This window comes from Dromaius novaehollandiae, chromosome 1 (genome assembly GCF_036370855.1).
Source record: "Dromaius novaehollandiae isolate bDroNov1 chromosome 1, bDroNov1.hap1, whole genome shotgun sequence".
Classification (NCBI taxonomy): domain Eukaryota; kingdom Metazoa; phylum Chordata; class Aves; order Casuariiformes; family Dromaiidae; genus Dromaius; species Dromaius novaehollandiae.
Genome location: NC_088098.1, coordinates 209,409,661 through 209,430,243, shown reverse-complemented (window position 1 = coordinate 209,430,243; position 20,583 = coordinate 209,409,661). Strand labels below are relative to the sequence as shown.

At 38.0% G+C, this 20,583-nt stretch overlaps 1 protein-coding gene across 8 annotated transcripts in view; it reads right to left on the bottom strand.

Annotated features, from left to right (window-relative positions):
* NOX4 (NADPH oxidase 4) overlaps window positions 1-20,583 on the bottom strand; it is a 113,710-nt gene that overhangs the window by 47,816 nt on the left and 45,311 nt on the right. For all 8 annotated transcript variants that reach the window (XM_064505147.1, XM_064505150.1, XM_026109138.2 and 5 more), the window contains one exon: window positions 453-534. In XM_064505147.1, coding sequence (XP_064361217.1) covers window positions 453-534 — 82 coding nt within the window. The remainder of the gene's footprint in view (window positions 1-452; window positions 535-20,583) is intronic.

Below are 20,583 nucleotides of genomic sequence, written 5' to 3'. Positions count from 1 at the left end.
GTTTACCTGCACATATATCCCTAAGAAGGGCAGAAAAAATGTTTTTTAGTGCTTGCAGGCGTCCCAAGGGAGAACCTGTTAAAATCCAAGGGAATCTGTCACCACAGATGATGGAATCCCACAAGACAAGAGTGGGGATTAGCCTGACAAAACATCTGCCTATGTCAACACACAGTGTCAAGTGAAACAAAGCTCCACCAGACACTGATCCAGGCAGCTTAACATCTACACTCTGCCACCAACTACCCCGTGACAGCTGGAAGCGCTTGCAAAGCATGTCTACTTCTCCCTGACACAGCTGAAAGAGTGCAAAGCTCAGTCTAAGTGTGGTTCCTTGACAGCTCTGCCTTAGGACTTTACACCAGAAGCATTTACAGTGCTATAAATGCTTCACACTCCCTCACCACAAATGGATAAAGATTATTTTCTCCCAAGAAGACAATTCTACTTACTTGGGATAGCGCCTCTGCTGAAAGATGGGCAGAATCTCTTTATCTTGACTTGAATGTAGAAGCAGTAAATCCCGAAATCTTTCTGTCAAGAGACAAAGAAGAAGAAGAAAAAAAAAGCCAGACTGTGACTCTGCATTATAAGATGTTCAGGCTACAAGTAAGCAAGCAGTAACAGCAGTGAATTCTCTTTTCCAGCACTGTTTACCAAAGGACACAGAAAAGTTTTTAAGGAAGCAAATCTATACATTGATACACAGAAAACTGCTGCTTCATTGGAAATGACTCTATCCTGTAAAACCCTTTTAATAATATTTTAAAATGTCATTTTTCACCTAATATTAAATTCTAGTAGTGCTTACAAGATTATGAGGTCTGCATCCAACTGTTCTGGGTATCATACACAGACCCTGCCTTGAAATAGCCCCTGCCTTGAGGAATTTAGAGTCTAAATGGAAAGGAGGAGCAAATAAGAAATGAATTGGCCATTCAAGGTTCACAGTAGTCTAAACGAAGATATATTAATTAATTTATCAAAATTAAATTGCAATATGGGTCCTTGGGTATCTGATTCATTGGTATTTTCAAGGCAGGTTGAAAGGCTGAATCACTTTTTGTTCACTGTTATACATTTTAGAAACAGCATTACAGGGTCATCTGCAGGAGGTGAGTGTTTTGTAACTTAGCTTCATTGACTACAGGATGGGAAACAGTTTTTTTTTTGTGTAGCTGTCTTTCTCTGATGCTCTAGACACAATATATGAGCAGGATCTCTTGAGGCTTCTTTTGGTATCAATTTCTCCGTTCCTGGAAGATGGTAGCCTCCTCAAAATTAAATTGATAACCAGATTCAGAGATGGAAGAGAATTTCCCACCCAGGTCAAACCCCCTTAGCACATCCCATAGCTCTCCATAGCATGGGACATGCTCTGTCTGCTTCCTTCCATCCTTTGCAAGTATTATTTAACCAATTCACCAGAGTCACAGAAACCTAGGACACTGGTGATGCCTTTGCCAGCTTGATAGCTCCTACTCTTCCCACAATACCTCATAAATGTGGCTTATAGTCTTGAACTACAGGTTTTAGCCTCTTTAGTTTGCTGAGCAGTAGTGTAGAGCCTGTGCTGTGTGTAGTAGACAAACCATGGGATCCTCTAAACTAGCATCTATTCCATATAAGTTTCTCATACTGGCAACTGGAACTGAGGCTAAACAGTCATTCCTCCCCCTACATCCCTAGGACTCTCAAAACATCCTCTGAAACAGGGTTTACAGATGTGGAAATTGAAGAACAGATAATCAGTGGAGAAAAAATCTGAATCTCCAAGTTCCCAGAAGGAACCATAGCACCTTTCCTACTTCCTACAATTTAGCATACAATATTCAGTTTTAAGTGCTGTTATGTCATCATAACTATATTAGACTAATTTGGATACATTTCTGCTATATAGCCATTTAAATGAAAAATCTACTCACACATTGTAAAGTTATAATACTTTGAAGAAAATATAATAAATTCAGAAGAAAAACTCTCTGATAAGAGCTCAGCTGTAAAGGTCAAGCAACTCAGTTGGTCTGATCAAATCTTTCATCTGCTGGCTAAGAGGTTTTACAAACATCTCTGAGAACATCCTGAGATTTGCCAGTGAAGAAACAAGAGCTGATACTTAGTATCTTCATTCTTTCATTTCTATACATCTTTGAATTTTATTTATAAAGAAATAAGCACTTCTACCTTCAAAATTCTTACTGCATCTTCAAAATGTAAGTTCTTAGCTTTCCTAAATTGGGATGGGGTCTGGAGGTGGGTGACAATGATAAACGTAATCCTATAAAGATGAAGGTGAAACTCACTGGGTAGGAAGTCAGCATCTTTCCAGGAAGGGCCTGCTTATTGTCTTGATAAAAAGCTTGCCGGTATAGCTACTTTTTGATCTCTTTTCAAATTTTTAGGAGGATACAGAGATTCAATTTTTCGCAGTCCTCCAGTACCTGGCAATAAGTTGTATACAGGCATGTCCTGTCATCCTTCAAGATGATACGCTATGACCTTCAAAAGCAGCAGGATGAGAACTGAAGGACTTTAGGAAGATTTAGCTAATGCAAAATATCTGACTGTGTATGTGTCAGAGCAAGCACATGAACTTCCACCCCCACTGCTGGAATCTTTATGGATTTTTCATGTTTTCCAGTGCAACTCAACTTACTGGTGCCATTCAAGGAACTCTTTATAAATAGGCTTCTTATGAATGACGACAGTCTTTGTGAGTGCCTGGCTTAGGAGTAAGAGGAAGTTCTCAGTGGCAAACACTGAACAATGCTACTCCCTCCATGCTTTGAGGTTGCTGAAATCCTGTAAGTAGGATCCAAATCCTAAGGATTTAATTCTATGTCTTCTGAGTTGTCTGATCTATTTATCTTTTAGAGCATATAACCAGGGGCAACAGTAGTGGAAAGCATTGGGGGATTTACTCTTTTTCAGTTCAGTACTGCACAACACCACGTTACATTTGAGTGAAATTGGTTTGTCAGACCTGGCAAAGGGCCTGCAACTCTTTGGGGCAGACAAAACACATCTCAGTGAGGGTGCAGATGTGTCCCACTCCATTGTTCTGCCTGAGACAGACCGCACCCAAGCAGGGAGCCATATTCCATTTCTAACCTGTATTCCCTGACTCTCTTCTTATGCTGCTGGCCTTTCTCATCGACCCAGACCACCTGGCTGCATTCCAGGACTCAACTCAACAAGCTGTGATCTTGAAAATATTTTGAATTGTATTATGACAGAGCTGGCCAGTATTGGAGTGAAAGTAGCCAAGTTATGGCATCTGAAACTGGCCTAAACCGCTTCCCTACTGGATCTTGGTTTAGTTTAAATCAACTTTTTCCCCCTCACACTATGGTAGATTTCCCAGGCAGATGTATTTTCTTTGTATTTTCCTTTCATCATATGACTTTACTCATTCTTGTAGCAACACATGCTAATTGTAGTGTACCACCTCATCTTGCATACATCCTACAACTTCCTCAAGCACATGTAGCCTCCACAGCCTGTAAAACCTCTTAAGAGAAATGACACACAGAACAGAAGCCTCTAGGATTAGCTTCTCCCACAGGGCCATTATGTATGTATCCCACATTTCAGGTCCATGATATTCTCACATTACACTTATCTGTGCACACAGGGAAAGCCAAACTGGTGCAAATGACCCTATCACCTTTAAGGACTATCTAACGAGGTGATAAGGGAGGTAACAGTGGAGGTAATAAGAGCTTTGGCAGTTATTGACAAAACATAGGTACTTTTGGCACTCCTACACAACTGACTATGAGAAGTCTAAAGCTTAACAAGTGAAGGCTTTTCAACTTGCAAGAAAAATAAAAATGATACCTTCCAAGTGGAAACAATTTTTCAAAAAATTGAAGATGATCTTTTCTTCTAATCCCTACTACAGCAGATAAAAGATCTGAGCCTCCAACAAAAATGAAAAGAACATTTTTAGATTTTTCTGATTTGATTCTGGTTCTTCTGATGACAGGAATTGAACAATAGAACCAAATCAAGTCACAGACAATCTTATCATCACCCAGATGATTTCAGAGGAAGATGGATATTTCCTGTTTTTATTTTTCCTTTCCATAATTTGGGATGTTGGAACACCCAAAATTGAATCTTTTCCATCATTTCCTACAGTTTAAAGATCTGAAATGTGATTCTTTTTGGCTAGATGTTGGTCTGGTGTGCTGACAAAACATAAACATTTCCTTAACCAAATTTTAAAAAGCTTACTTCCGAAAGACTGCAACCACTTTCTCTCTCTCTCATTCAGATGCATGCAGTTTGCAATAGTCTAGGTCTGTGCTGGCTAGTCTCATAATGATTTTTGAAATTGTTCTGAAATCAGTTACACAACTGATCTGTCGTCACTCTGCTGAGTGTGACATTGCAGAAGTAGTCTCACTGAGTCTCCCATAAGTCTACCCACAAGATGAAGTTCTCACAGACACTAAGAATGGTTGTACAGTCAAGTGTTACACTCAAATTTATCTTTCCAACATGCTGAGTGTCTGCACTTCCTCCCGGCTTTCATTCTGAGCGTCCAGGTCCTTCCAAATTCTTATTCAAGGAAAAGTGCTCAGTTAAACTTATACAGTCTCACTGGGATCATATATGTGTAGCCAAACATGTAGCATCATTATCTCTGATTACTTGGGGCTGAATTTAACAACACAGTCTTATGCCTTGTCTTCCTAAATCACGAAGGTTGTGGACTATAACAGCAAAGAGAAAATTTGTGATGGAAGGTGTTAGAGATTAATTCTGTCCTCTGACATAAATCTCTTTTCTCTCTTCTCTCACATAAAATTCTTCTCCCCTCTTTTTCACCCTCCATTCCTCCTCCTCCCTCCCAGCTCAAAGAATTCACAAGCCAGCTGTTGGAATCTCAGCATAAACACCTACTAACATCTTTATAATACATGTTCTGACATATCAGTTATCAGCTTACAAGCACAGAAGGATGCATTTCAAGTGGAATTTTCCCTCTGAAATATTTAGATTCACGTCAATGTTATTCTCAAATAAGAATGGGTGATATGCTCAATATGGAAAGAAATGGTAATGCCAGAAAAATGTGAGTAATAATCATCACAGTCTGAAACCCATTCAAACTGTTTATCAAGTCAAGTTTACTTTCTGCCAGGATACACTATTAGAGATGTGGAAAGAGGGATGAAGGGAAATTTTATAATATTTTAAAACCTAAAGATCTCAAAGTAAAGAAAAGTAATTTGTATAGAATGTCCCTGAGAGTTAAAACACATTATTATTCACATTCTGTAGACAGGAATACTGTGGCACAGGGAACAGCAGCCTTATTTTTCAAAGGTGTCATGCCCCTGAAGCTCTTACTGATTTAACACTTCCAAGATGATGCCAAAATGACTTGCCAAATGTCACACAGTGCAATTGTGTTAGAGTTGGCTTTAAAAGCCAGGTCTCATGGTTCTTGTTTCCTTGCTCTTTCTTGTTATACAATACTTTACAGGAAATAATACTGAATTCACTCTACTGAGTTCCAAGCATCTTCAATAAACAGATTCCTATTCTTTAATAGTCTGATGGGTCTGTACTCATCAGGCCGAACAGTGTACACCTGAAGTTTGAGACATTGCTGTACTGTTTACCCCAATCACCTTTTACCCAACAGGTTCAGGTCACTCCGAGCCTCTAATAAAAACACACTGAAGTGCATGCAGTGAACTCAGTTGAGAACACTGTAAAATTGACCGTAATTGCTTTGTATGGGATAAGGATTTTTTATATCAGTTGTATGGATTATTTTTTACATCATGGTTAATAAGAATGAAGAGAAATGTGATTAGAAAGCAACCAGAGAATGAGAGAACAAAACAGCCCCATGAACTATGAAGTACAGAACATTGTGGTCCAGAAGCCTAGCTGTCTACCAAAGGTTTCTCCACAGTGACATACTCATACCTTGGAATATTTTGTAATCATGTTTCTATAATTACCTGTAGCACTTCTGCTTTCACTGGAGACACAAATCTCAGTTTCATCCTTCACTGCATGGGCATTTGCAAGCCCTACAATTTCAAACAGAAAACATCTGCCTAGTTTTATGTAAAATGCAGACTGGTCTGGGGCACCTCACATGTTATGAATAGCTCCTCAGCACCTTGTAATAAAGATTTTTTAAATTTGCTTTCTTAAAACTGCCATCTAAATTAAAATGAATTTGAAACCTGTTAATCTATCTTGTTTTCAAGCTCTGTAAATTTGGAAATACTGTCATAAGGACATCCTCAGTACCCTCTGAAGAAAAAAAAAGCATTTAGGAAAATGCCTTTGCCAATTAAGGGCTATAAAACTACCATAAGCAACAAGAGGGCATAAAATTGAAATGTCTAATGTTTTGTTTTGACCTGTGGCTTATTAATGGCTGAAGTTTTTGGAGTTAAGGAAGTGTCAAACAATCCCCTCCTCTTGAAGAAAGTCCATGCTACAAATATCCTCCATTAGATTACGAGGGGGTGAAACAAAATAATAATGAGGTAATGTTGATGAGCCAAAGGTTCCAAAATGATTACATTATAAATCTTGGAATTCCCCTAGAACATATGCATTTTGCTAATACAAAAAAGACAGGCTGCTGGACCAAGTTGAACTTCTGTGATTTTCACTCCAGTAAGCCTTCTGGAGCTTAATTTGCCTTTTTTTCCACCACCATTTCCTTCCCTCCTGATTAGTCACTTGAAAGACTAATTAGAGTCTACCATTTACACAGCTACTAAAAAAATTGAAAGCTAGTGAAAACCCAGAAAGTTAAAAATAATATAAAAGAGCTTTCAGTTTATACCAAAAATTTTTAAGGGAAATAAAAAAAACTTTCATAGAAAGGAAGATAGTTTCTTCATTTTTAAGCTAGGTTAATAAACACTGATCATCCCTCTGTGCAACATTATCTTTAGTGAGATTTTAGTTTATTTAAGCAGAGAGAAAAATAAGGAAATCAACTAATCATTACACAGGTCAGCAGTGAACCTTCCAGCCACTCCGGACCTTCAGAATAGTTTTCCCTTCTTCGAAGGAAATCTCTACACACCCTGCTTTCCCTTATAACCTGCATTTGCTTCCTACAAAGTAGTCAGCTCCTCTTTGTGCTTACTAGCTGGAAATCATCCTCCTTCACTGATTCCAGCAACTGCACGTCCTTCCCTAGCAGGAACTAGAACTCTAGCTGTTTTCTTACATCTTGAAAATGCCCCACCTAAGCCAAAATCAGTTAAGACAGATTTATTTCTAACTAGACTTCCCTCATGTACATTATAACAGCACATGCTGCATGATTGATATGTATGTTCCCATGTATCAGCCTATGAAGAAACACAGAGAATGAAGCAGTTCTTGTCCAAAAGTTATTGCAACCTAAAAAGGTTGAAGAATGATGGGAAGAAAAAGCATTATTTGATTTGCTTCACAACAGGGAAGAAAGATGCTGAAGACCATATTTAAACTGCATTGCGTATGCCGAGCTTAAGATGCTCTGAAGTTCAGGATAGCTGTGAGTGACCCAGAATGCCTCTGGCAAGCTAGGCTTGCCAGACTTCATTCGCCAGACATCCAGTGAAGAAAACTGAACACAAGACCAAAATTAAGCAGTCTCAATACCCAATACTGAGCTAGAGATCATTTCTCAGGTTATACAGCAACTCCTTGACAGAGCTGGGGATTAACTAGACCTCTGGAGTTCAAAACCAATGTCTTAACCAAGAGAATGTCTTTTTTATTTTTCCTCACTTGTACTATATTTGAAAACTATTTCTTTCATCAAAATTAAGTTTATTCCACAACACATGGCTTACAAAGTGCTACATTAAAACAGGTTTTAGAAACAATACTAAAAGGTAACTTTAATTTTAAAAAGTATCTATCTTTATAAATACATGTTTTGAATGAAATGTTAATTTTACAGAAGTTAGTAGTTCTACAACTGTTCCCTTCATCCATTAAGGGCTGTACTTTGCTCTTCTGAACTCCACAAGCAGACACCTATGGAGGAATAAAACAGGGCAACTCCTTCCTGCTGTCAGTTTCCCAACCTCCAAATATTTTAACCTCAGCCCATCTCCTGAACCTAATGGGGTTTGACTATTAAGTAATCCCTTGACTTCTCGTTGGGGTACTTGTCCAGTCCCCCATACAAAACTCCTTCTCTCTCCAACATCCTTTAAGACAGAGTTCTATAGGTCTATTGCCTACTGTATGAAGATCCACCATTTTACATCTTCTTTGAAATAGTTTCTTACTGAAGGCATTTGATGGCCAAAAGTTCTGATACTGACAGAAACAGTGAACAGTCAGTCCCTACCCATCTCACTCTTCCAATGTTATGCATGATTTTGTAGACCACTACTCTATTCCCCTAAATCATCTCTTTCCCAAGCCAAAGCGTCCCTGCCTACTCAATTGTCCCTTTTTCAGAAGCCATTCCATGCTTTTGATCATCTCAGTCATTCTTTCCTGAATGCTATCTAGTTCTAGTATATCCTGTTTGAGACAAGAGGAGGAGACCTGCACACAGTATTCAAGGTGTGGGCTCACCACAGATTTACACAGTTACACAGTATTCTTTGCTTTGTTCTCTGCTGTTTTCCTAATAATTTTGCTCACTTTACTGCTGATGAGCACTGAGCTGATGTCCTTATGGACATAACTATCATGATTGCAGTCTCATTCCTAGCCTATAATGGCCACCTCTGCTCCAGTTTGGTTCATCATCAAATATATGTGTATACGTGTACACACATGCGTACCTGTACTGGTATATATCTATGAAAATATCTTTAGCTACATCCATGAGTAGGTTCATAAGCATATTATTCTATACATATTAATTTGAACAAGCTATAAGCACTTTTTGTTAAGAATATTCCAATGACAGCAGCAAAATAATCGAATTAATCCTATCCAAAGCTATCTTTTTGCAACTGTCATAACAGAGACACCACCAGTTACTGAGATCTTCTGCTCTGGTTTTTGTCTATATGTATTTGGTCTCATCTCAGACCTTAAGTATGAGATGATTTCACACTCCTACTAGCACAAACACAGCCCCAGTTTCTAAGAAAATACTCATTATTACATTCAAGAGAAATATGCAAATAAAATACTGCACAATAACTTCGCAGAATCACAAAATGGTTGAGGTTGGTAGGGATCTCTGGAGATCGTCTAGCCCAATTCCCTTGCTCAAAGCAGCCTCAATGGGAGCAGGTTGCTCAGGACCATGTCCAGTTAGGTTTTGAATATCTCTAAGGATAGACTCCACAATCTCTCTGGGCAACCTGTTCCAGTGTTTGACCACCTTCTCTGCAAAAAAGTTTTTTTCTTATGTTTAAGCAGAATTTCCTCTATGTCAGTTTTTGCCCATGGCCTCCTGTCCCATCAATGGACACCACTGAGTAAAGCCTGGCTCTGTCTTCCTTACTCCCTCCCTCCCTGTTAAAAGTATATACAGCAAAAGATTTTTGGAAGGGACAGCTGCACACTAGGATACTTGGATTTGAGCTCTAACGAACTTTTCCATGTACTATGTAAGGGGTGTTTTAAGGCTGGTAATATTATAGTCTCTCTTTAGCCACTGCATGTTTTTGATTTTTTTTTCTTTGGGAGCGGGGAGTGTATGCACAAAAGGCTCTGCATTGTGAAAACATACAACAGGCCAGATTCGTACTCTTATTTCACTCCTATTTCATTACAACAGAACATGAGAGAAGTACAAGCAGATTTTGGTCTACCAAGAGATGTCTCTATAGAGACAGTACTGTCAAGTATGTTCCAATTCTTTGTGAAGCCTCATTTCTTAAATATCATACTAAATTTCATTAACTGGTATATTCAGCAAGTCTAGTTATATGATGTGGAAAAAAATATGTGTATTTTTACCATGAATTTCAGTATTTTGTGCTGATTCCTTAATTATCATCCCTGCAGGGGCAGGGATGGAAAGGTAGGAAAAAGGCTAAAATAAAAAACGAGTTTGGAAAAGAACAGGAGTTCACTTATTAATTCACACTCACACCCAGCCTTTCAATATAAGATAGCCATGAGAACGTCCCCTACTCTTTTCCCTCGAAATGCAGTTGTGGACAATGTTGCTAATTGCTTAGGCTTAACCGATTTTAGTAAGGTCATTAAGCATATTACAGCCCTAAGCTGCCTTGATCTCAGTCCAGCATCTGTAAAATATGGACCACAACTTTTCCTTCTTCACAGGCAGCTTGTGAGAATGCCTTTATTAAAGGTGGTAAGTTGTTCTCACAAGCTATACTAAGGGCCAGCGGCGTAGCTGAAGCAGGCAGAGTACTCCAATACTGTGCTTGGGTAAAACACCACTGACGTACATCCTGCTGGGCCAGTGCTTTCAATCCCTGTCTACTGATCCACTTAGCTAAACCAAAGTACTAGAAATAACAAGAACAAGGCTTCAAATAAAAAACAAAAGAAGTAAGAAATAGGGTCTTAAGGGACTCTGTTTATATATAAAAATCATTTCTCCTGTGTTTTCAACTGTCTGTCTCTTTTAGAGAAGTAGGTACAAGTTGTGCTCTAAAAGCACTCCTAGCACTAGTTTCACTGAAGCATAACACAGGATAAAGTGATCAGAACTCAGCTGGAACGTATTTTCGGTATAAATTTTGATAGGCACTCGGGGATGATCACCTGGGAAGAAATGCACAGTTTTTCCAAAGATCTAATCACATCTGGGGCTCTTATAACATCTCTCAAAGGGCAATAGCAAAACCTTAGCAGGAAATCATTAGAGTGATTGGCAAATGAAATGAACCACGAGATACTGTTTTTCTCTTTTTGTTTCCGGTAGGTGATAAAACATAAAGCACACAGTGTATCAATAAATGTATCAAAATTTTAGTTTAATTTCACCCTGCTGTGAGCAATCCTACTATTTCTTCTTATAATTAGACATTCCTAATAACTTAAGCCAGCCCATGCCCTGAATATAAACTACTATATAACCTTGTCTGGGTAGTTTCTAATTACTAACTTTTTAAAAGTACATATATTTGCTGACTTCACACTAACTCTAGTGCAGACCCTCCTTAAAAGAGATTGCAGGATTTTCTACTGGATTGTCATTTCCATCTTTCAAATACCATGTTATGAATGTAATAACATAATAAATAGACACGTTTTAGCAGGACAGAAAGTCTGTTACTACTCAAGTCAACAGAAAAATTATTCCCAGTCATGAATAGGCAAGAGAATCTTGAAAATGTTAAATTGATAAATATTTTGTAGAATAAAGACCCACTGGTTTATCCTGATTTAGGTTACCCATTTCCTCATATGGAAAGGAAATGTTTAGACATGCACTTTTCTGAAAAAGTGATTTTGCCAGTTCTTATAACTGTGAGCTGTCGTTAGGTTATCTATCTGAGCATTTGATTCTTTTCGAATTACCTGCCATGGCCTGGCACATAGCAATGCATCAATGTGCCATAACAAATTCAGCAATATAAAATGGCACAGAAGGGCAAATGTCTTCTGCATACAAAAATGGCACATGGTGGTACATATGTTTTGAGAGATGTGTCAGACATTAAAAAAAAAAATACTATCATGAAACCAATTTTTGTATTAATGAAATGCTGCTTTATTTGGAAGCTGCAATGAGAAAATTTCATTTGCTATGCTATTTAATAATAGGGCAAAATTACCATAATCCCCTCAACCCATTACAAAAAATATAAAATAACATAAATCATAAACACTTCTTATTCTTTTCACTATAATTTTTGCCTTTTTCAAACCAGTCATGCCTGAACTCCAGAGACACTCACGATGCAAGAGGAAACCTTGAGGGCAAGCCCTGTGCCATCAGGCTGGCACCAGCAGAGCAGAGCAGAGCACCTCAGCTTCTGTCTTTGGAAATGTGTGCGGGTGTCTGTGGTATTTCCCTTGAGGAAATGACACTTACAGTGTGCACAAAAAATAAGGGAATATGCTACTTTTATGTGAAGGGATAGTCCTTAAAACTATTGGAGTGAAGAACAGAAATTGCTCATTGATTTATTTCATTTCACATAACTCAAGGAGGCTTCTCTGAGACTCTAGGTTTGCTGGCTATCATTGAAAATTCAATAAAATCATCACAGCAGCCTTTTCAGCAGGACTCAGCCAGCACATAATCTCTGATGCTCTCCCTCTCCCCCAACATCTCCCTTTCAGCCCTGAAAAATGTATCAATAGCCCTGTGTAAATTCCACCCCTAGCTGAATCCCCTCTTGTTCAACATACATACAAACAAAACTATGTCTATCTCGGATTTTCAGTCCTTCCTGACTCTCCCCAAGCAGAGAAGCTACACATTCTCTCTTACTCATGATTGTGGTAGTTAGTACAGCATAACCGAGAATTTGGTGATTTCAGGTAACTCACAAATCCAAGTGGTCACTCACCATTTATCAGCTTCCAAATACAGAACAGGTTCCCTTCAAATTACTGAAAACACAATGATTTTTTTACATAAAGCACTGTCTGAATTTTACTCACTAGAGAGGGACAAACATTTTCCATCAAAATGTTTTTTAGAAAGGATATTAAGATTCTGAGAGGAAAAAAAGCATTAAAATGTATGTTTTCTCAACCCCCCCCCCCAACAAATTCTGAAGGTGGAGGGATGTAGGTGTATGCATGTGCATATAAATAGATTGTTGCATTTCATGCAAGTCACAGTGAAGTTCTCATATGCCCATCTCTTTTTCCAGTTAGAATTGCCGCATTGCCAGCCAGACTCCATCTGCCATTACACAAGTGTTTTTCTCTCCAGGAGAGAAAGGGACCACAGTGCATTACAGCAAATATACTCCGAATTGGGAACCCAGCCAAAAGAAGATAAAGAAAGCTGGAGACATACAAAGCCTAAAAGGCAGCATTTACAAGTGGTATTTTTGGCTTCCAGACAGTATTTTTGACCATGTGAATTTTTGGAAAACAAATAAAACTCCTCACAACAAAGGTAAATGAACTTTTAAAAAATTGGGAGGAGGGGGCATCTTCTGTTTATTTGCCAAACAATTCTAACACTCATATTTCTACAGAAAAAATAATTTAAAAAATAACAGGCAATATTATTTTATTCCTTGCTCTTGGCTTCTACTTTGCTCCTTCCTTGTCAAATGTGCTGAAGGCACTGCATGCCTGAAAGCTTGCCTGTTTTTTTCCGGCTGTTTCAGTTGATCTAATAAAAGATATTACCTCTTCCTACAAAACTTGTCTCCCATGGCATATTATTTCATTATAGTGTATTTTGGACTAATCTGGTAGAAATGTCACATATTATCTAAATAAAAGATATCATGATATCCTTTTTTAAAACAAGTTCTGTCATTTTATCCCCATTCTTAGCAAAAAGAGAGGTTTAAGCAAAGAAGAAAAAGAGGAAGAACAAGAACAAGGCTGAGCTGCAGAAATGTGGGTTATAATGTCAGTGAAACAAAATACGTGCTGCACCCTGCTTATCAGCTGCTGCATTTCATTCCAGAGCACTGCTCATTACTGTCATGGCACACTCTGCTCCACATAGCACAATGCACAACACTGGAATCCCATTCACATTCTGGATAAGTGATTTCCAGCCTATGAATTCCCTCCCACAAGTATTTTTTCTCCCAGCATATTAGTTAGAAATTAGGCAACAGAGTCATTTGTCTTATTAAGAAATGCCACGTTCAGTATGTAGCAACTACCATTTCACATTTTGCTCATGATTCAAAAGCATTAGAAATTTACCTGGCAGTCTCTTAAACTTTTTAGGGAATTTAAGGCATTTCTGTCTTCTTTCGAAATTTCAAAGTCAGATTAAAAAAAAGAAAAAAGTTTTAATAATAAATGAATTTAGTCGACTGACACTCAAAAAATGAAGCTTTTTTATTAAAAAATGGATTGAGGGTGGGTTACATCGGCAGTCTGACCTGACTTCCATTATTACCTAGTCCCCATGTCTCTGTTCTGTACTATGGTATTCACTTGTTTTAGGCATTGGATCATTTAATGCATAGCCCAGTAGAGAGTTCTGCTTAACATGTGGTTTTGTGTGTGGTTTAAGCTCACATAAAATGTGTAGCCATAAACCTTTCAAAGTAAACTCTTCTGTTTATAAAAGATGCTAAAATATCTATTTTTATAAGTGTGGAAAACTGCTAGTTGGCCCAGTGTCAAAACATGGTGCTTTCAATGCAAGTTTTGGAGGTTTGTTTTGGTTCTTTTTTTTTTAATGGAAAAAGGGTAAGTAACACTTTTGCAGCTGTTGCATACTCATTTTTTTCCAAAAGAACCTTATTTCTGCACTTGATAATTATGTAGCTTATTGGAGACAGTATTTTTCTTTTTTTTAATAATTTTTATAATTGAATGGGACAGATCTCCTGGAGAGGACTGGGGCAGAGAAGAGCTGTGACTGCAGGATGCCTCTCAAAAATTCTTGCATCACAAATGCTGTGCTGAGCACAGAACAATTGCCGGCCCTGTCCTTCCCAATCCAAGCATAAGACAAGACACCAGCAGAAATGGCCAGGCAGGCAGGAGAGGCCAAGAATTAATGAGCAGTATAAGGTAACACGATATGTAATGGTCTGAATAGACCAGCAGCCACCACTGCCAAGTTACTTTGTAGTCTTTATGGCAAAAGAGAACACCACTTTGAATCATACTATAGCACATATCAACGGTGAGACGTCTACTGAACAGTGAGTCCCAGTTCCCTATTTAATAGGAAAGTTAGAAGGGGAGACGATGCAGAAAGAAAAGAGCCATATCTGAGGTCTCAAAACTAGGACTTAGCACAACAGATTCATCAAACAGAAGATTCAAAGGTGCCATACTCATTTTCTGTAAGTATTTTGCACAGAACAGGGGGGAAATCTACAATTCACATAAATTTTCCAGTGGTGGTTCTGGCCCTGAAAAGCAAGCTTAAAAAAAAAAAAGAAAGAAAGAAAGAAAAAGGACCACCATAGGACAAAACTCTCACTTACTGGCACCATCCCAAGGTTGACCTTTATTTTCACAAACAACACAGAAAGAGCTCATCAACATCTAAAGGTTGAACCTGAAAAAACTGCAAACCAATTGAACCAAATGTTTTGGTTTTGGATTAGCTTCTATATAGAAATTGTTGGATGAAATTCTAAAGCATCATACAGGAGATGGGAACAGACGAAGATAAATATCCCTTCTGATCATAAAGTTTATAAATATCAAAAGTTGTTACAGTAGTTATCACTACTTTTTTACTGTTCTCTATCTGAAATATAACTTTCCTGGTTAAATACAGAACTTCTGCAATCTGTTTGAAGAGGGTCCCAAAAAGAAACCTTTTAAATTTAGTTTTAATATATTTTAGCAAATGATCTCATAATTGCAAGTCTAAAGAGTGTCTGCATTTTTCTTCCCTCCCTGAGGCAGATTTTTCACTGAAGTAAGAACAAAACAAGTTATTTTGGTAGGGGCTCTTTGGTAAAACTTGAGTGGCATCTAGGGGAGTGCACTATTGCTTCCAGGGAAATACAGTCATACATAAAGAAATGGCATTTTGAAGTGAACTTTCATATTTACCTAGACACCATCAAACACCTGAAATTTCCAAAGATGCACACACAAAGCAAGTACAAAGTCCAGCCAGACTTTACACATTAATGGTTTGAAGCACTTGTGCTACTCTGTACAGAAAACTACCACAAGAATGGAAGTTCCTTAAGCATCAAAACAAAGATGAACAACATAAAACGGTGAAATACAGGCAGCTCCAGAGCAGCCACTTTGTCTTCTTAAACAGCCAAACAGTGTGTGTATATATATATACATATATATATACACACACATATACACACACATATATATAAAGTGATTACAAAAACAGAAATTTGCCTGGAAGTCCACTTGAATACATATCCTGGAACCTTCATATTCTGATTTACAGCAATATCCACACCTCCTGTATGTATTATATTGAAGGAAAAAAGTAATTTCCATCATGCAGACATGTCATACTCTGCTTTCACAATTATAAAGTTTGGGATATGCAAAAAGATGGAAGGTCACACATAAAGTGTGTGAAGAAAGAACTCAGAGTAGGAGAAACTTTCCTTCAAGGAAACCTTCTGGCTTAAATATCTTGATTCTTTCCCTGCAAAGGTAAAACTCATGAACTGTTCAAATGAGAATTGACTCAAGTTATACTGTGTTTGGTAATAAGTCAGCTGGAGTTCAACTAATGTAAAGCAATCCAGGTCTGGAGCCAAAAATTCGGACGTGTAAACTCACCTTCATCATTAATTCCTTAATCAGAGAAAAGGGGCTTTCAGCATCAAGCCAGTAAGCTAAATCTGTTCTCCTTGTTTTTCTCCATTCTCTTAATCCTGTCTTTTAATGAGCTTGTTTACAGTCATTAATAAAACTTTAATGAACATTAATGGTTCTGAAGAATAAAGCCCATATTCCTTACGACACACTTTGGCTAATTACATAGTTAAGCCATTTTAACCTCTCAGCAATGTGACAGCATCACTTTTATTTCTAATATTAAATTATATAAAAAGCAACACAATTAAAGTTTTTTAGCACTCAATTCCGGTATCTTCCTAAAAAGTGTAAGTAGGATTCACTGACAGTATGAGAATTAGTAGTCATAAAATCTTCCAGGGAAAATAACATCTTTCCCATCTCTGCCTTCTGATTTCAAAACCACACTTTGCTGGAACAACCAACAGTATCATGTCATTAATGCCTTTATACTCTGGCAAGAATCTCATTTAATGACTAACACAACAAAATGCATGCTACCATGGAAAGAAACAGGCCCAAATCAAACAGAGCTTGAGTGACTAGATACTTTCAGAGAAACTCAGTAGCAATTATAGTGATCCTGGGACATCCTTGTCACATCCTGCAGGCAAACTCTGTAGCCGTATTATCCTTTCTTGTCATCTTATGCTTCACACATTTCTCCAGTCTGAATCAAGATCCACTAACAATATAGTTGATGCTGATTGAATGATCCACTACTTCAATATCTCTAAAACTATCCCTTAGGTTACTGAAAATGAAATACTGCTTCTTTGCTACTCCTTTATTTGCTGATAAATTACAGGTAAGTGCAGCAATGCGCAGCAAGCTTTGAGTCGCTTCAGACATTCTCTATACTAGGAGCTGCAAGGACTTATCAGGGTCATGTAGATACTCCTAAAAAACTTGACAAATCCTCCCAGCCCAGAAATTTTAGATCATGCCTCCTTCAGAGCCACTTAAAGGGCATGTTTATGTTCTTCTGGTGAGCATTCAAAAAAATCCTTAGTCTCCAAAATGCCAAACAACTGGCTTAAAAATTATGGAAGTTTAAAAATAATACATTTAGGATGTGGGCTCTTTGCTGTCTCGGGTTTTTGTCCACAGGGATTTAAACAAAATTCATGCTTTCTTATATTTGTCATGCTGTGGAGAAAGAATGTTTTTGTTTTTAATTCAAAAAATGTTCTCTCCTTCCTGCTCCAAAATCTGGTCCTTTCAGAAAAAAGATGACTATGACAATATCTGACGAAGATCAGTATCACACCACAAATACCTTACTTTACCTTGTTCAAAATAAGGTAGTTGGTACCTAAAGGACCTCCTGACCATGTTTACCCTCAGCTTCAACATGAAGAATTAAGCAGAGGTATGTACTTTCTGAGGAGGCCTAGTATTTACTAGAGTAATGCAGACTGGTACCCTACAAGCTATCTAGTCCAGTTCTAGCTGGAGAGCTCCATCAGCACCTCCCGCTGCCCCATACATTACTGCATGACATGTAGTAATTTATGGGACAGAAGTCTCAAATTTAATGGTGGTAAGCAAAGTGCTATTTCAGGGTCCCTTTAATAAATACATGCTTGTGGACAGGCCTTGCAAATGTCTCTAGCATCATAAGCGACTTAACAGCAAGATGATGTCACTACAAGATAAAAAATACTGTAGGGCACAGAACAGCAGCAGTGTTTTAAACATAATCCCACATCAATTTGTACCAGCAGTACACTCCAACATAACAGCAGTGTCTTGTTGCCTTAAACCATACAGTTCACCTTAGCACTTCGGAGTGCGGTGTTTTTGTTTTCCATGAAAACATGCTGCACGGTTTCAAAAAGTCTGTTATTCCAACGCCATCAATATCACTTTCTGTCTAGCACCCTCAAGTCTGTCTAGTGAGTGAGACACCTTGTTTTGATACACTGCTGTGTTTTCTTCATTGTTGTTGAGCAGCTGGACAGATCAGGCATGGCCTGCAGACTCTCTATCTCCCTCCGGAGATGCCAGCTGAAATGTCACCTTAAAAGCTAAACAAGCAATGGTACTGGAGGGAGCAGCAAGGACAGGGAAAACAGAAGGCTGACAGATGACAACACTGAGGACAAACTAGACAGTAAATGAAAAAGAAACCCTCCAAAAACCCTTTTTGTAAATATTCAGTCAACAAATATTCCAAAACTGAAGGAGAACAGGGAGATATGAGAGAAGCAGAACAAAATAGGCATTTAAAAGGGATGTCAATAAAAAAGATTAGGTCAACTAAAAAGATTAGCTTATTAGCTAATCTATGGATCTCATAGCTCTGATCCACACACAAGCTATTGCAGGGCTTTTAATGTTACTGTGGGGTTTAAAGTTACCATTCACCAGCTCAGCCACAATAACAGCCAGGTGAATGCAAAGTAAGACAAGTTGGCTTAGCTGGGAATGAAAGAGAGAGAGCCCAAGCTGTATGGTTTCACATTTGCAGTTACCTCAGGGCCAATGCACTGTGTGAGCCCATTGTAACCTGAGTGTGTAAGTCCTGACAGACTCCTTAAGTTGTGGTCTACAACCACAGGTTTTACCTCTTAATACAATATGATAATTACAGTAATATTATGACCCACCATAATGCCACAAAGTGTTTTGTTAATATAATGGATGCTGACTTAAGTAGTCTTATATCAGTACAAGTATAATAATTATATTATTATAAAAGCATTTGTGGGAGGGTCTATGATAGCTGTACCACTACACACAATACATAGTACGCATGGTGAAAGTTGGAGAAATCCTATTAGTAACCTGTAGGTGGGAAAAATCACAACTAACTTTCAGTTAACTCAGCTAACTACCTCTGAGGTAGTGATACACATCTTGACTCCCTTTACAATTAATAGAGAGAAAAAGGCATGGTTGAGGTCTGGTTCACCTGATCTTAAAACAGACATATAAATAGGTCAGAGGACTATCAAAGGAGCCAAGGGAAGCAGTTCAGGTAAAAGTATCTACTACATAGGCATGTAAGGTTACATTACATGAATACCCTTGCCTGTGTGCCTCAGTTTTCTATAATGTATATGAAAGTTAAGTTAAGCACAATACAGTTACTAACACTACCATAACACAGATGACAAATGAAAGATCTCAGATTTGTATTGGAATTTTATCTGAAGGATGCTGCTGCCTAAATAATGGGAGGGAATACCATACCTTTATCAAAACCCACTTCTTGGAAGTTCAGTTTCTCAGCTCTTCTAAACTCAGATAGTGCCATATGGTCTCAATGAAGCAAGAAATACATTATTTAGGGACGGCTGGATTACTGGTTGTTTTGCAAAGGTCCCAGAGTTACGGTTTCTGAGGTTTCTTTCCTACATTCTCTGCCCCATGTATTGAGATATTCAAATCATTGACTGAAAGAGTGCATACTTACATTGTTTTGAAAATCTATTAAATATCTGTTCCCATGCTAACATTTACTTCTCAAGTAAAGCTTGCTAACTTGTTCCAAATCCACTTCTTGCTACTATTGGATATCTAAAACTATATGCACTGGGATGTGGGTAATAAAGGGTATTCTGTTAACAGCAACTTCTCATCAGGAGTTGACAATTCTATTATCTCTTTTATCTTTCCTATTGACATGCAGTTGCTTTCTCAACCTACAAAACAAAGTCACTAAGGCCATAAGGTATTTTATTCAATTCTCAAAACATAAGACTCAGTGTCAGGGACTTGACATGAAATGTAACTTGCAGAATTGGTCGGCCAGCAGTGGCATGGTGTGTATCCTCCCTAAAGTCCTTAGAGCTAAAGGTAGGAGATATTTCTTTCATCCCGTCTCACAGGTTCACATAGCAGATGTTGAAGCCAGTGAGAGGAGAAATGTCTCACTACTGACCAGATCTTCTCTGCATTTTGCAACATATCTGCACTCCACCCCTGCATCTCTTTCATTTAGGCTTTTAATTGAGTTCTCTGAAATAAATTGTTAACTGTCTTTGGTGTCTAGTATAAACTGTCAGGAATGTGAAAATGTGATACAAAAGAAAACCAGAATAAATAGGATAAAGGCTGAAAGAATAGATTTTGAGAAGAGCTCAAATGACAGTGTATTGCATAAAAACTACTCCAGCCCAATATCCTATCTCCAGAAGCAGCCATTAGCACATGCTTAGGAAAGATTATAAGTAACATGGCAAATACAGTAATCCTTCTTCAGTATCATCCTCTAACAGTCAGTGGATTAGAGACCACTGA